This window comes from Diabrotica undecimpunctata, chromosome 10, assembly GCF_040954645.1.
Source record: "Diabrotica undecimpunctata isolate CICGRU chromosome 10, icDiaUnde3, whole genome shotgun sequence".
In the NCBI taxonomy this organism is placed as follows: domain Eukaryota; kingdom Metazoa; phylum Arthropoda; class Insecta; order Coleoptera; family Chrysomelidae; genus Diabrotica; species Diabrotica undecimpunctata.
In genome coordinates, this window is record NC_092812.1 from 68,195,574 (window position 1) to 68,214,099 (window position 18,526).

At 32.7% G+C, this 18,526-nt stretch overlaps 1 protein-coding gene across 1 annotated transcript in view; it reads left to right on the plus strand.

Annotated features, from left to right (window-relative positions):
• LOC140452313 (ras-related protein Rap1) overlaps positions 1–15,700 on the plus strand; it is a 40,585-nt gene extending 24,885 nt beyond the window's left edge. Inside the window, exons 4-5 of the mRNA XM_072546490.1 lie at positions 6,413–6,565; positions 11,338–15,700. Coding sequence (XP_072402591.1) covers positions 6,413–6,565; positions 11,338–11,424 — 240 coding nt within the window. The 3' untranslated portion in view covers positions 11,425–15,700. The remainder of the gene's footprint in view (positions 1–6,412; positions 6,566–11,337) is intronic.
• The last annotated feature ends 2,826 nt before the right edge of the window (positions 15,701–18,526 follow it).

Below are 18,526 nucleotides of genomic sequence, written 5' to 3' on the forward strand. Positions count from 1 at the left end.
GCTTTACATTTGCGTTACAGTAAACTTAATAAGAATAAAAGAACAGTAGTTCTAAATTTTAGTAAGTCATTAATATTTTAATCTGTTGTTTATTTCTTTACAATAGAATAATATCAGCCCCTTTGGGATGGCTGTCAACATCCGGTATTTAGGTACTAAACTATATAACTTTATTAACTTTCCCGAATATTTTATTTTTGTAAGGAGATTTTGTAGAAATATATCGTATAAAATATATCTCAAATAGTGACTGAGTTGTTTAATATGAATAAGTCAGATAAAATAAAATTATTAGAAGAATTTTTTTACCAAGTAACAAGAACAAAATTTGTTTAATTTATTGGTATTTCGTATTTTGAGTTAACGATTTCCAAAGTGGAACTCGAAACTTCAAAATAAACTTATTTTAAACTAAAATTATGGCTTATTCCCAATAAAAATAGTAAATTACATTAATATGCCACAAGAAAATAGCCTAAGGATAATTTTTAGTTTAAATAAAAACACACACACACACACACACACAAGCGTACAACCCAGCTCCTACAGAGATATGTGTGTTCCAATGGAATAGTCGGACCCACATGTCTGAAGATCAAAGCGGTCACACTTCCCTCGAGTGGTACCTATCTGACCCACAAGCTATCCTTCCACCCCTCCCCCTCGCAGCACATAACGAAAGAGGAGACTGTACTCATTTTTTAATTTGGAGACCCTGTTTAATAGAACTGTTTAAATGTGTTGTCCAGACAGTGGGCCATCGACCTGGGTCGATGTCTCGCTGTCCAAACTGTGTGTGTTCGGTCACTCAGTCGTCGAATTGGCAAAATGAATTTTGTTTTCCTCGGCGACTGGGTGCCCAAAAGGCCTGTCCATCCGCCCACGTCTGTCGGCACGTGACCTCAATGCTCAGTTTACGCGTCCTTCAGAAAGGTGTTTCGGTGTCGCTGGCGCTCAAACTCACTGATCAGTCTGATGTCTAATACTACTTTTAGATACAAATTACTTGACTACACAAGACACTTGAGATAATTTAATTTATAACTGACCACAAAAGACACGATTAAAATTAAAGTTCGTCTTCTGTCTCCGAACTACTATTTTCTAGAGAATCCACACTATCAGTGTCACTATCTTCCTGCAAATGTATTATTAAATCGTCTACAATTAAGTCTAGAGCTGGTTCCTTTTCCATATAATAACGCTCATTAGAAATAGCATGCTTGCAATATTTTTTCCACTCATCTTGGGAAAATTTGAAGAAAACTCATCACAATATGTATCAACATTTTTAAATTTAAAATCTACATTTTTATTTGCCACATATTGTTTTAGAGCAGCCCACACTAACTCAATTGGATTTAAGTCCGGGTGGTAGGGAGGTAGTCTTAACACAGAGTGACCTGCATTGTTCATAATTTGATCTATTTCATAAGTTTTATTTCTGGGTTTGTGAATTTTTATCAGATTATATAATTCTGCTTTTATCATTTCGTCTGAAAAGGAAATGTTCTTTTGTCTTAACCGTTCCTTCATTTCGTCTTTTCTACACCCCATAGTGGGACATTTTTTTGCACTTGGACATTGTGGTATGATGCATTGTCTATAACCAATACTCTACGGGCTGGTATATTAGGAATAAGTTTTTCATGAATCCATTTTTTATAATTATAGTTCATTTCGCTATGATAATATCCAGACTTCGTACCAGATTTAAATGCCAAACATGCGTTTTTTATGAACCCCATTTGGCCGCCGGCGTGAACAATAATCAGCCTTTGCCCTTTGGACACTGGCTTGTGCAAACCTTCGGTGGTATTGTCTCCCCAGTATCTGTCATGGGTATGAGAGAAATGAATATAAGTTTCATCCATGTAAATTATGGGCCGATTTTCTTCCCTATATTGTTTAATATTTCTGAGAAACTTCCTGCGGAGCCGTTGTATATCGGGTTTTTCCATTAGGATTTTCCTGTTATTCTTCGCCTTCTTCCATCGAAATCCCATATCTCTCATCACTTTTCTCAAAGTTTCATGCGACCCTGTATAAATATTGTCTTCATTAATTTTTTTTGTTATATGTCGCAATGTAGGAACTCGTTTTTCCGTGACAATAATTTATTATTATACGCAGAAGTAAACCTTTGTCAAAATCGCCCAAGTTGGATTTTGGGGCAGATCTCATTCTTTTGTTAGGCGTGGAAAATGATGTAGGAGCACCTTCTTCTATATTTTTCATTTCACGAGAGATCCGTTTTATAGTGGCTATACTTATTCCCGTTGCTAAAGAAGCACGCTCTTGAACTTTTTTACAATCTTTAACATGCGGATTTTGCATCGCTTCTCTCTGCATAAAAATAATTACATTTGCTATTACCTACCTCGTTTGTCCAGACAAGACTTTGCCTTCTAATTTTGAATGAAAATCCATGTTTATAATTTAAAATACTTAACAATAATTATTTAAAAAGTCAAATCTATTGTAATACGATATTTCTTCAACACACAGTAACTTTAAACATAATAAGTAAAATAAAAAAAACTTTGTCGCAGACTATACAAGTAACTAGTCCCATATATTGATTATTCTTTGTTCTGGTGTTCTAGGATAATTATGTTTTAATCTGCTTAATACTTTTGAATATATCATGTCTGCCCTCCTTACAAAATACAAAATTTTTAAAATTCTGACAATCATTTTAAAGGTACACTATACAACAGTGAAGTTAAAAATTGACCAGCAATAAAGTAACACTCCACCACCCAGGTACAGGTATTTATATCCCAACGGTAATAAAACGGGAATTTAATATTTGTTCTCAGGTAGTAACAAATCTGGATTAGCACTTTCGTAATCTTTAATAAACTGTCGTTTAATCAAAATTCTTGGAAAATTCCAACACTGAACTCAATCTGTTTTTATAGATTTTAGTTATTTCCATCGCATCTGCACGAGCTATTTTAAAATGGATTACTGACTATTGCACAATCAAATGCGCTTGAGTAGGAGTGTGTAAAATTGAAATTGATTATGATTGTAAATATATTTTTTATTATTTCTTTGTTATCGATTACTATTGATCTTCAATTCTCCTTCTCCAAAGACTAAATAATCTGTGTAATGTTTCCAACAAATTTTTTTCGTCCTATGTCAGGAGAATTCACGTTTTCTTTCACAACCGTTGAATGAATTTTCGTAGTTCTGCTATTCAACTAATTGATTCGTATCTATCAAATAGTAATCAGTATGTGCACTTCCACCAGTGTGATTCTTAAAAACAATCTCTATGTATGGTGTCCCTCAAGGCTCGGTTTTGGGTCCGACAGTATTTCATATTTATGTTAATGGCCTAGTATAGTCCCAAAGGCAGTTAACAATGTTTTATTTGCTGATAACATTATTTTCTATGTAAGCTTATCACCTTCTGAATTTAACTCACTGTCTCTTTAAACAACTCTAAATCACAAAGTGGTAATTTCACTTTAAGAAATAAAACTGATATTGGATATATTGCTCTACTACAATGTGCAACCGAGGCAAAGTTTCTGGATGCAGGATTATCATGGGAACAAAATATAGTTAATTGATCGAAAAAGCTTTCCCGACAACTTTTCCTTTTTAGGAATATTGTACAAGTGACTTCCAGGGAAACTATATCAGCTGATCATAGTAACTTTCATTCTCATCTAACTTATGCTGTTCTCTCCTGGGAGTCCCGGGGTCATTTTTGTCATATTGATAAAGTGTTTGGACAACAAAGAAAGTATGTTCATATTATCTCTGGGCTCGGTTATAGAGCAGACTGCAGAAACTCCTTACGATATTTTAAAATTTTATTTTAACCTTGTGTATCTATTATGCAATGTCTGTTGCACATTAAACAAAATCTTAGCCAATACAGTGTGCATGTGGATTTTCACAATTATCCCACTAGAAACAACAGTAATCTTGTACCAGAATTCGGCCGTCTGGAGAGATCCAGAAATGGTTCAAGATATTTTACCATTAAGTTTTATAACATAGTGCCACATAGTGACTTTTATTAATTCAAAGCAAAAATTAAGAGATACCTTATAGTGAATGACTTTTTTTCATTTGAGGAGTATTTCTATTCCAATTTTAATCTGTTGTGATTTTTATCTGCCAGTTATCTTTCACAAATCCCTATTCCTCATCTAATTCAAGAGTAAATTTACCTTTGTCGTCGTCATAAATGTACCCTTTTCTTAATTACGGAAATACTAAAGTTAGTGCACCTGTAAAATTAGGATTTTTTAACTCATTGGGATTTAAGACCGTAGGCGCAAAATTTCGGGCCAATGCTTTTTAAATGCATTCATTTTTTTCGAATCCTGAAAAAACTAATAAATATTTCTGAAAAATTTAAACGGAGAATGAAAAGTTACATTATTACCGGGGGCCGAAAGTTACTTAGAATAAAGAAAAAGTTTTAGTGTGTGAGATATTTGAAATTAAAAATTACAATAAATTTTCTCTTTTTTGTCACCCCTGTAACTTATTAAAATAAACATTATAGAAGTTCTCAGGGACTTTTGACCCTCGGCAATAATGTAATCTTTAATTTTGCGTTTAAATTTTTCAAAAATACTTATTAATTTTCTCAGCATTCGAAAAAAATTAATGCATTTAAAAAGCATTGGCCCGAAATTTTGCGCCTACGCTCTTAAGGTAAATTTTTATTATACAGTACACCCTTGATACTCCGACGTTTTGCAATCCGACACGCTCGGTAGTTCGACGCACCTCAAAGCACAAAACGCTGACTTTAACAGATAAATGGGATATAATTAAGAGATACGAGTGTGGTAAAACTCCGACTGCGATATCTAGATCAGACGAAAAGGTAGTTTTTGGTAGAAAACTTCAGAAAAACGTCGCACTCTCATGGTATTCGCGAATGCATCACAAATTGAAATTGCTAATCGTGGGTAAGCCCAAAAAACCTCGCGCCTTCAAAAATGTTAAAATTAAGAATCTACCAATTACATACATGTGGCAAAGCCGTGCCTGGGTGACAAAAGAAGTTTTACTGGATTGGTACAAGAACAGCTTTGTCCCACAAGTTGAAGATGGTCTAAGAAAAAAGAAACTGCCAGCGAAAGCCCTTCTCTTGTTAGACAATGCTCCAGGACAACTTAATAAGAACGAATTAAAAATCGAAACTGCCGATGGATATATCGAGGCAATGTACTTACCGAAAAATACTACTGCATTGATTCAGTCCATGGATCAAAACGGTATTAAAACTCTTAAGGCACACTACAAGAAATACCTCCTTGTGGATATTGTAAGTCAACCTAATGCTGACATCACTTCAATTTTGAAAAACTGTAACATCAAAGATGCGATTTTCAATGCTGCGTTTACCTGGTCAAGCCTACTACACGCATTAAATCGTGGAAGAATATTTGGCTCAACAACCAACTCCTTCCAATTGCCCTTCAAATTTTGATTTTAGATGACAATCTCAATGCTGACTTAACAGATGAAGAAATAATTAAAGAAATGACAGTATCTGATGAGCACGTGACCCAGGAAGCACAGAATGAAAAATTTTTCACTGTCAATTAGCCGTAAATTTATTAGCTTCCATATTTCTTTTAATAAACATCTTTTAGTTAGCTGAAATGGACGTTTCATTTGAATATTAATCTGGGTAGCATTTTACTCATTATATTTAAGAATATTGTAGGCTACTGCTAGCAAAACAATGCCAAATATATAACCACTTTCGGTAATCCTTTACAATTTTGGTAATCCCGACACCCTTTTGGTCCCATACCTGTCGGATTATCAAGGGACAACTGTATTTCAGATCGAGTAGGTACTTTGTGTAAATAAATTCCTTTGAAGTGCATACACTTATTTATGCTCTACTACCTGCTTCTTACGTTTACCCCTTAAGTTTTACATAAGAAACACTTAGTGCATTTTAGCACATTTGCAATGTAGTTCTTTAGGTTTGTTTTAAGGATATGTTGTATGAGATAAAACCATTTACTATTATCTTATTTTTTAATTTAATTATTTTGTTAACCTATTACAAGCTCTCTCTTAAGTTAAATAGGTTCTGGAGGCTTTATTCCTTTTCTTAATGCGCCAAAAATCTTACAGAAACAAAAAAAAAATTGCCAAAACTTGTTGGTAAAAACATTAATTGTTGTCACATTTCTGTATTGTTACTACGCAAGCGACAATCTTCACGGCTTGCTAGATAAATATATTTAATATTTTTACTCATTTAGAGATGTCATTTGGACAAATTAGGATTGATGTTCTTGTGTGTTAAACAACTGAGACTCCCATCATCCGGTCGTTCCCCTTAATAATAAATATGTTGTTTTGCAACTTGCTCTGTGTAATAAACTAAATATTTTTTTAATTTTTACAGGACACTGATGATGTTCCGATGGTTCTAGTTGGTAATAAGTGTGATTTGGAAGATGAGAGAGTTGTCGGCAAAGAACAAGGGATGAGTCTATCCCGTCAGTTTAGCTGTGTTTTTATGGAAACGTCTGCCAAATCAAAAATAAATGTTTATGATGTGAGTATACACGATTTAATTTTATATCTATTATATTATATTGATTGGCCGATTGCTAATGGAGGAAGCAAACAGCTTTGGACCATGTCTGCGATAGCCGCAGATGCAAGACATAATTCCAGACCACGGCCTATAAGCTAGAAAAACCATAGGTGGTTTGTGTGATGTTTCCTCTTAAAAAATGAAAAGCATTTAAAATTTTAATTCTAACTTTTATTATTATAATAAAGTAAACACAAACGAAACAAACTGTTTTAAATAATTTCTAATAAAACTTATTTCTTATTTCTAACAAATGCTTATCGCAAAAAAATGCGTAAAAAATCAGAAATAAAAATACACTATTCTTATCACTTTTAAAAGTGCAAAGGTAGCTGTTGGTATTCTATTGTTATTCCTTTCGAAACACAATTTGAATTTGAATTGCGTTGATTTAATCTCAAGAATTATGGTTGTAAATCCAGAAACAGCGGCTGCTATTGTTGCGTTGCTTCAAGACGGAAGAAGTGAGCAATATGTTGCTCAAAAGTATCAAATATCCAATAGTACTGTGCACCGTACTTTTGCACGTTTCTTGAGGTTTTCACTAGACGACCTAGACCCGGTCTCCAACGAAGAACTAGTGCCAGTGATGATCGCTTTAACTTCAGTATGTCCGGAATGCTGACGTAAGTAAACGAACAATTAGACGAAGGCTTGGAGGCACGTTTTATTTACCGATGCGTCCAGGTTTACCTTGCGGTCTCCATATGGCCGTGAGAGAGTATGGCGAAGACCACATGAGCGTTTTGCAGAACGTACCTTCAGTCCTAGGGTAGGCTATCAAGGGGGCTCAATTATGTTGTGGGCTGGAATTTCTCTAGAGGCACGTACAGAATTGTACATCGTTCCGAGAGGCTCCATAACAGCTGCCAGATACATTGATGAAATTCTCCAAGATTTTGTTGTACCTGATGTTTTGTTGGAAATTACTTTATTCTGATTCATGATAATGCCAAGCCTCACAGTGCGAGAATCACTCAACAGTTTTTAAATGGAGTAAACATTCCTGTAATGGATTGTCCAGCATTGAGTCCAGACGCAAACCCAATCGAACATGTTTGGGACATGATTGGGCGAAGGATACGAAGTCGTGTTCCTGTCCCTTTAACCTTAAATCAGTTACAAGAAGACCTTTTAGAGGAATGGGAACTTATTCCTCAACAGGACATTTCTCATTTTAGTTTAGGCATGCCAAGGAGAACTCAGGCAATAATTCGAGCACGTGGAGGAAACATTCGTTATTAAAATCAGTTTCTCCGGACACATGATTTAAGTTTTCAATAATTAAATGTCATTTTGTTACACATTTACTTTTACGTTTTTTCCTTAATTTTTTAATTGTTATCTACTGAAACAGTTCTTTGTACAAAAGTTAAATTTTTGTTAGAAATTACTAAAAATAGTTTGTTTCGTTTGTGTTTACATTATAATAATAAAAGTTAAAAGGGAATTAAAATTTTAAGTTTTTATTTTAAAAATGCAAGTACTCCGTTTTTCCTGCCGGTGAGTGTATATGGTTTTGTATATAGAGTGTCCCTATAAGTAATGGACAATGGAGCAAACTTATATGTATATATTCAGGGATTCTACAGTATTCACTGCCTTCCCTCGCTCAACCGTTTCCATCTCTCTCTGTTGTCCCATTCTCCATCGTTTAGGCCTCTCTTACTCATGGCGTCGTCTACTTCGTTCCTCCAGGATTTTCGGGGTCGTCCTTTTTTCCTCCTTCCTATGGGGCTCCATTCGGTTATTCTCTTTATCCATCTGCTGTGGCTACTTCTTCTTACATGTCCATACCACTTTAGTCTTTTTTATTTTATATATGTTAGTATGTCTGTTTCTACTGATGTTCTTTGCTTAATTTCGTCATTACCTCTCCTATCCATTCTTATTACTCTGCATCATCTTTACAGTCATTCCATCTCTGTTGCTACTATCTTACTGCTGTTTTTCTTGTTTATGATCCAATTTTCAGCCCCATATGTCATAATACTTCGCACTAATGTTTTACAAATCTGTGTTTTCGTCTTGATATTTAGGTGTCTATCCCACCATACTGAGTTAAGTTGTCGGATTGCTGTTCTTGTTTGTCCTAATCTATGTGTAATTTCTCTGTGGTTGCCTTTTTCGTGATTATAAACCCCAAGTATTTGAATTTATCCTTTCCTTTGATTGTTACTTTGTCATCAATCTGTAGATCTTCTATGTCTTCTTCACTTGTAGTGAAGTGTACTCTGTTTTCGCGAGGTTAATATCTAATCCAGCCTTGGTATATTCTTGTAGTTTCTTCATCATGTATCTGAGGTCGCCTTGGTCTTGTGCAATCACTACTTGATCGTCTGCAAAACTTCTTACAACTTACTTCAAACTTACCTTAATAAAATGTATATTGTAGTGATGGTGCACGTGGTGATTTTTAAATCACGTCGTGATCAGTGATCGTGACTTTTTAATAGCGGTGATTTTAACCTATGAGCATGATTACCATTCTTTTATATACATTAACAGCTGGTAACAGTAATTATACTCTAAACATGATCGTGATCACTCCGTAGTAGGTGGTTTTAAATTGTAAAACAAAACAAATTTTAACAATTATAGATATAGATATTTAAAAATTGGCATTGAAAATTACAGTTTTGCATTCTTCTCGCTCAACCTATTCCTTCTTTCACTGACAAATGGTCTTGCTTTAAAAAAGTTTTCACAAGGGATTGATTATCCTGCAGCACATAATTTTTATCTGGCTATAGCAGATAAATACGGATATCTGTATTTGTGATTTCGCCATCAGTTAAGCTGATCCCCAGGTTTAGGTAATATTTCGTCTTATCTGTGGAATTCATTATTGCTCTGGATATAGCTGTTCCAGTTGGACGGACACAAAAAATATAACAATCAAAAGAAACTCCTTATGTACCAGTTGGAAGAACAGGAGAAACATGACAATCAAAAGAGCGCCATATTGACAATTTCTCAGGGTACTTTTCTGGAGATGCTTGCGGATTTCTTATAGAGTGATTGAAGATGATAATTCCTTAGTTTTTTCATTAATCTCGGTCAATCGTATGTATTTTAATTTATCAACTAGCTAAATTAAAGAACTTTTTAAGATCTACAACTTTTATTTGAACCATTTTTCTCTAAAATGTATAAGAAACGTTTTATAGGCAATTTATGATTGTTTAATTAGCTGTACATCTTCAAGGATGTGTCATCATCCATCTCTCATATACCGTTTAGAACCTTCAAAAACCTGTAATAAGATTTTTTTCAGCTGTTTTTTCTTTACGGGCATATCACTGACATTATTAATAAAATACATAACTTTCACAAACGGAGAACTATTTATTCAAGCATTTCTTTAAATGCAAGTATATAGACGTTTTTTTTTTGTTTTAAGATAAATTGTTATTTAACATGGAACCAGTTATTGTTTCACCTTATTAGGACTATTTATAAATATTTTTTTATTATCTTATATATTTAGATATTTGCAAATTATTACAAATTTTTAATACCAGGTATTTTGTATACAATAAACATTTTACTAAAATATTTTAATCTCTTATTTCTTCAATTGCCGTATGGTCGATTATTTGTGGGACACTCTGTATAATGTTTGATAATTAACTAATATATACTCGAAATTCAGTAGTCAGGAATATCATTTTAAGGACTCATACGCTAGGAAAATTATGCAATATATTTTTTAATTACAAATTTGATCAAGAAATTAATTGTCCTTTTTTTGGCTGAAAGGATTTTTTATAATAATGTGTATGTTTCACATTATATAAACAGCTTCTTTCTTGATATTAATCAATTATTTAGAAACTTATTCCTGGCTCCAAGATATTTTAAACTTTTATTTTTATTGTATAACAAAATAGGAAGACAAATAAACCACACACTGTGAACAAAAAAAAATGAATTTCATCACGATATATCTGTCATCACTGTCTGTATATCACAACTGCTGATTGTCATTTGGCTTTAGATATTTTGCGACCAATCAAAATTAAAGTGTGTTCGAACTGACCTTGAACATTACAGGATCTTCTATTTTTAGAGGATTAGATCAAATCCCGGATATGATATTTTGTACTAAGGTTTCTCCAGTTACTACATATATGGACAATTCTCAATAAAACATCCTGTATAATATTGGTCTAATTATTGTGTTCACCTCAGTTTTCTTAGTCAGTATTTTTCTTTTGCAAAATATGATTTAATTGCTTTAAAATAATATTTTTTTTCTTTTATTTCTGGCCTTATTTCCCTGGTTTTGCTTATTGTCACCCCTAGGTCTTTGAAGTGTTCCAATTCAAATTCTGAACTCCCTATTTTGGGTTTTTCGTTAAGACCTATGCAAAATTCAAAAGAAAATATAAAAATAAAAAAATATGAAAATGCGTATGCATGTTCGCTTTTGCATATTTGCCTGACTCTGGTTATAAGTATTTTATTACTCTCGATAAAGATAATGCTCCCACTGTCCATTTCGTGACATTTAAGTGCCTCTTGACTTCCTGATACAATAAATCTTCAATACTCAAAGGTAGATTCACCATAGAAATTGAGGGGCTAATTTGTGTGGTGGTAAATACATCAGTATTCAGTCGCTTCCTAACAAGTGTTTAGGACTTAGAAAATGATTCATTTGTAATATTATTGAATTTCGAGTTAATCTAATTTAATCTGTGTTTAAACTTCTTTATTATTTTCAGATATTTTATGATCTAGTTCGACAAGTCAATAAGAAATCTCCAGTGAAGATGATAAAGAAATCCAAACCCAAATGTGTACTTCTATAATTTTAGAAAATCTCTTGGAACCAAAAAGTACATTAAAGATTCAAAGACTATTATATATATGTAGAGTGTAAAAGAGGCAAGTGTGGACTTAAAGTCTCTTGCAGTGAAGTTTTTTAAAACTCTGTATATCATTCTTTTTAACACTAATTTAAATATTTGTAATAAAGTTGTCGGTTAATTTTTCCACAATCAAGGTTGTTATTACATGGTTATCTAGATGCAATCTTAGTGATAGAGTATTTTGAAATACTGCCAATATGTGGTGTCAAATAGAGATATAGATTTTGTGAATTAGTAGTATTTGCTACTTCTGATTCAAGACTATCCACAGGACAATACTTCACTAAAACAAAATTTTAACTGAAATCTCTAAGGCCCATGTCCAACAATATTAACATGAACTGCAACTTCTTATTCCGTTGGAATTTCTCACTTTAACCAACGCCCATTTGCCCCATAAACTTTTCTTTGATCAATTTGAACATATTAACTTGTGGTGAGATGTGATAATAATCCTATGGTGCTTTTCTAGTAGGTAGTGATGTCCTTGGCGAGATCAAATATTCTATTCTCAAAAGGGTGCACCCTTACGAATCACCAAATTTTATTTTACAAATTAAAACAAATCACCGAAACATTACACAGGCTGACATAGGTCGACCAATTATTACCCATTTATAACAAATTTGTGATCGTTTGCAGCATAAATACGTTTATTCCAAATCAGTAAACACTTCCATTGTATGAAATACAATAGAAATCTTCACTCACAAGTTTACTTACAATCTTACATTTTTCAATCGTAACGGCTGATTTAATTAATTCCTTCTAGGGAAACTTCTTCGCTCTTTTACCATTATACAATTTAATGTACTAATTTACTAATATACTATACCAATTTATTTTGTTTACAACTTTACATATATTACCAACAACCTCATGGGAAGGTAAAAGATTTTATCATTTTTCTTTGAACTCCACGCAGTAACGTGTTTCTTTTATTATTACTACTGTATCGTGTTAAAATGCTCCTTCTTCTAAGCCGTGACCTACTTCTTTCGTCTATTTTGCCTTAAATTATTAAATGGAGTATATTATACCTCTCTGGGTGCATCTCTCTCACTTCCATAGCTTTTCCCATCTGCTGCAAAACAAATTTTATTTTTAGGATTCTCTGATACACCCAGATTTCAAAGCTCCCAGTTTTATGAGCAGAGTATCATCTTGTATGTCCCACTTCTCATTTAGATTTACAACCAGGTATTTGCACCTCTTCAGCAACACTCTTCAGTATGTTTTACTCGATCAAAGCATTCTTAAAATCAATAAAACACATATAAACCGGATCTTCCGGTTTATAAAGAGGGGTTTTCTTAGCAAAACTAGCATTGTCGATAGTATCAACGTGGGTTGTATCCTGAGTGGCTGGCTGTTGTGATGGTACTATAAAAACAGTAGTACTTTTGGACAGGATACTTTTTTATCTAAAATTGTTAACATGGAATCATTATTTTCGAATATAAAAAGCAAGAAAAACTGCTCTCTTCTAAAGTCAGGATATCTCTCAAAACCTTACCATCTTCTCAAGAACTTGCCTATAATTCTGATAACATTTGCCAGGATTCGTAGTTTGTTTGGTAGAGTTTTAATAGTGTCAAGCAAGATAAAGATCTTGCTGTTAAAAGAAACAGCAATTTTTTTTCAGAGTAGTGGAATGTGATCCAACATACTCTATTATTCGACAAATTCAAATTTAGTACATAAGAATTATCGAAATCTCCAAATGGTTTACTGATTATTAGTAGCATCACTTAAACTAGCACGAATAAGGCTATAAACTCTGGTTGTTAGTATCAACCATGTTAGTATTACCAAGCAATCACGACTGTTAAGTTCCTCACCACAAGAAAACAGTCTACAAGTTAAAAAAAAATCAAATACACAATAAAATTCCTTAGCCAGAAGTTTCACATTGCCAAGACAAAATTCCGCTAAACAACCATTAATTTTTACAACAGAAAGAGAACTTAAAGAGGTAAAGAATTCATTAGACCCTTTTGATACTGAAATTATTCCCAAACTATATATGAATACTAATCAATTCTCGGAAAGTAATCAAGAGTGTCGGGGGCACAATAATCTGTATCAGTATTCATGTTTCAGTTTCACTATAGGCGAATGTTCTCACCCTTGATCATTAATTTTACATTTGATATCATTAATGCAAATTTTGACTGAAATTTTCATCGATTTATTCGAATGTTATATTCTTAATAAAAACATATCAATGGTGGGAGCATCATCTATAGTTAGCCTCCTTCTATCAATTATAGTTCTTCTCTAGGTGTTTCCAGGTTCTAATATTTGATTTACTTCGTTTTTGTCAGAATACGGAGCTTTTTTATTACTGCTAATAACATAGCTATCGATACTTCATTATGAGATTGTGCTTGAATGAATTGTTACAGTAAAATTAATTCAGTCGTTAGTATTTTTTTACCATTGCTATCGTCTTGACTAGTATCTCTAGCCCCAAAATTGATAGTGATATAGTTAACTGTGTTAAAGTTCAGGAATAGGTTCGACATTAAAAGGCGCTAATGTATTTATTAGCTCTTTAAATTCTCTTTCGGCACTAAAAGTTTATGGTTGTCTAGCAGGATCTTGTCTTGACAAATTCAGATTTAAAGGACCTTCTGGCGAAGGAACTTTATAGTCATTCTGATTGTTTTGATCTTGCATGGGCCTTTCTTATGGTAAGAAACTTATTGAAACTGCCATGATTGATACTAACATCGAGAGTACATTCGTGGTACTGGTTTTTGTGAATTTTTTATCGAACATTAGCATATCTACCAATTTCGCTAAACAATAACGTGTTTGTCATTTTCACATTCAACAGAATTAAACTCTCCTGCGAAACAAATTTCGAACCCTGTCACGTGTTTTATCAGAAATCTAAGCAAAAAACTATCTTAAAACAAGTCTAAAAGGTGTTTTTGCTGAATGTAATTCTAAATAAAAAATGTGTTTACCTTGTGAGTTTTGAGTTTCTTTCGTATTAGGTCTGTTTAGATCAGAAGGGTTGTACAATTTCATGACAATCTAACGCGCTTTCACAGATTTCTATAAATGGGTAATAAGATCGTATGTCTAGCCACCTCGTTTTTATAAATACCACCTAAATAAGTATATTGTCTTCTATGACCAACATTTCCCAATCTATTGTAATGTCAGTATAGCATTAAGAATATTAAGCGTCTCTTATATGAATTAATAAATGTGCGATATGATGTAACTATCTTTAAAATTTTAAATATAATTGTTGCACTTTATGAATATTCCTATATTTATCTTTTAGCAGTATTTATTTTAATAAATAGTAAAAGAATCCACCATTTACTTATTTTTCCTAACTATAAAGAGGTTGTCAGGTCATTATGTAAACCATTGCTTATCTGAATTGATACGTCCATTCTAAAACTCATTTATACAAATAAATAGTAACTTAAAACTATATATTGAAAAAAATTGACAGTAAATTAGAGTTAAAATGTAAAACAAGAATATAATCAATGTTTTCGAATATAAATTAGCGAATTCTCAGCTTAACGGACAAAATAATGCTTTCTATTATATAAAAAATTCACACATGTTTATTTTCACAAATGGATTTTTGAATAAAATGAGTTTTGGAATGGATTGTCTCAATTATAGCAATGTGGAATATATAACATAATATTGTTTCAAAAATGCACAAGTAGAGGTCAGTTTTTTTAATGTTAGATTTAATTAAATTGTAATTCTCTTTTGGTGGTCTTGTCCTTTTCAGCGAAGTTATTCATTAGCGTCTTTGGTGACAGGTTTTTCAATTTTGTGTATCCAATTTAAAAGAATTTTGACAGGAAATACTAATAAAAAGAGGGAAACGTTTATATAAAGATGTAAGTTAGCCACAATATTTGTTTGGCGTGGCAAGAGAAAACGTTTAGTAGGATAATAAAAAATGAAAATAATGTTCAATAAATAAAATAACCACATAGTGCAGTTAACAGTGATAACAAATAATTTGATAAAAAGTCAATTAATGACTTCTGCAATTAGTAAAGGCAGTAGATCAAAATATATTAAGCATTGATTTTTTTTATAAAACTAATGATTTTTCATTTTGTACTTTTAAATTTATGGGACTATTTAGAAAAATATGCTAAACATTTTTTGTTTCCAAATCTATTATAAAACTGAAAATGCATTATATTAAAGATATCCATACGGACTACTGCTTTCTTTTCTTCTGTGCTATGCTTTCACCTTATTCCTGTTTATAACTTCGCTAGTTGTGGATTTGCCTTCTTTTAATATATTTCGCTAGGCTATTTTTATTCTTTTGATTTAAATTCCCAAAGAAGCTTATTTTGTGAGCTTTTGATTGCTTGACGTATACTGGCCCAAGATAGCGATGAGCCGCGAGTTACACAGATGATAGAAAAGGAAGTACATGACGAAGATGCACGTCTTTAGCAAATTCAGAACATTGTTGCCAAGTCTTGTCCGACAGTTTGTTAATAAAAAAAAAATTAATATGGACGTTAAAAAAAAATATGCAGTCTCTAAGAACAATAAAGATGAGTGTTGTATTTTAATTATAATTTGTTTGCTTAGATATTCTGTTCTTTATTTCAGTGGCATTTCTAATGCTTCAAGATGTAAAACATTAATTTGAGTTGATTTCATATCACCTAAACAAACTAATAGAACTCTATTTCGTATGACGTCTATTCTGCATAGAATAAAATCAGATGCAGAACCATATAGTATACAACCATAATCTATGATTGAACTAATATAAGCTTTATAGAAAAGTAAAGATGTTTCAACTCCTCCCCCCAGGTTTTTGAAATTGCTTTCAGAAAATTTAATCCTTTATTACATTTGTTCAGCTTAAACTCAATATGTGATTTCCACGTTAGTTTGCGATCAAGTTTCATCCCCAAGTATTTGATAGAAGATTGGAAACGTAGTTCCTCTTAGTGTTACAGTAAAAAAACAGAAGGCTCATACACTTAGCAGTTGTTAATTTTAGATAAAATACAATAATAATTTAAAACTCTTACAATAACCTAGCGGTTGAAAGTAGGAATCTAGGAAAAAAGCCTACAGTAACTGGACTAATTAAGCAAGTACCTCGCCCACCAAATTCCACAACAAATACAAATATTAATTTCAATTAAGTAACTCCTTAATTGCACTTAGTGATAAGGATATTGACTTTTGGATCAGGTGATGATAAAATAATACTTTAATAGAAAGCTTTTATTAAATCATAGAAAGTGAGTAAAAAATTTTGTACATATCAAGTTCTTCATCTGTAGTTTTATTGCAAGATTCATCATCTGCATCATATTATGCGTAATATTCATAACTGTTCCACAGTTCAAAGCGTTCATGAATTGGTGTAAGTTTATCCAATGATCTTTTTCTGCTTCGCACATCTGCATCATCAAATAAACCGGTTTCTACTGATCAACAAATTAATCGTTTGCACTCTAACGCTGGCAAATGTCTTCATTTTTAGATTTGTATACCCCGATAAGTATTAGAATCCCTATAAATCTAATTAACTCCAGTTGCTTCCATTTACTCAGCAATATTTTTCTTAAGGAGAGGATAAAGGAAGATTCTGTGCTATCCACCTCGCGTTTTGAAAAATTAGTAAGCCCGGCTTTTCCACACAAAAGGTTATGTACAGACATCCGGCCTTGCAATGTTGGCTCACTCACCGGCCAAATTTGCGTATATGTTAACAAATTCTATTTCGGTTCTGCGTGAAGAGCTGAAGTCGCAGAGGAAGTAACAGTCTCAGATGAATAAGTCTGAAATTTACTCCACGCAACAGCAAGTGACAGAAACTGGCTACTGCTGCGATCACGGATTATATTATAAAATTTGGCGTTATCAAATAAATAGAATGTAAAATATTAGTTTTGCTTTAAAATTTTGGTGCAGAATTACAGCTACATTTGAAGTAGCTTAAGGTGGTATGTCACTTTTTAGGTACAGTTATCGTCACTAACAAATCTTCAACTTAGGTACGTGAACTGTCAACCTTCTATTGTGGATTGAATCGAATAACATACATTAAATCTTCATACTTTTTCCGGCAATTGGAATTTGATTCTGATAGACTCTATCAATTTTAATGTCTTTAAAAGAATAAATTTTGTTGGGATTTCTGGTACGTATTTCTTTGAATAAGTTGAAGGTTTTAAAATTAGTTTTATAGAGGAAAATGTTTTTCCTCTATGAAAAGGATTATGCTTTTCGACTTTCAGTATTGAAACAATACTTAACTTTAAAGACTTCTTCTGTAGTATTAGTATTTAAATTGAAAGCAGCTTTTTCTGTAAATTTTTTTCAAATCAAGGAAATCTTCATCCGTATATTCGATTACTTTGGTGTTCACTTTTCTTAGATGTTTTAATCACTGCTGAATATGGACCCGACTTTAGGGCCCTCTTAATATTTTTTTCGACGAGCGAATGAACATTGTAACTAAATATTTATGCGTTATTGATTTTATTTTATAATTTGTCACAGCATACAAGAAAGCAGTCGGAATAAATTTATTTTTTTGCTGCCCAGCACAATTGTTTGAGTAAAACACTATTTCAAGTTTTTCAGAATTATCATTTTCGGCTGTTTCTCTTAAAAAATTGAGCAGACAGGTTCCTATTTCAGTCGCTCCTCGTTTTCCTTCGCCTTCGTGTCACACAAAATGACGTACATTACCTTGTCCCTTCTTGTGAAGGTGGCATACAGTGAAGTTATAAGTCGATAATTTGGACTTATAGTAAAAGGATGAGACTTGACCATTTGGTGTTGGCAACGCTGCTTGTAAGTCAATGCACGCTACTTGGTAATCTGGCGAAATCATGCCCTTATCTCTTAGTTTTTCTTCTCCGCTTAAGGTTTTTTCTTCTATATGTTTCGCATGGCTCTCTTGTATTTTTTTTTCTTTCATCGTCGCTGCAGTTCTGAAAGAATACGCAAATATGGTATTAATCTTTTTTACTGACAAAAATGCAATATTAAATTCATGATT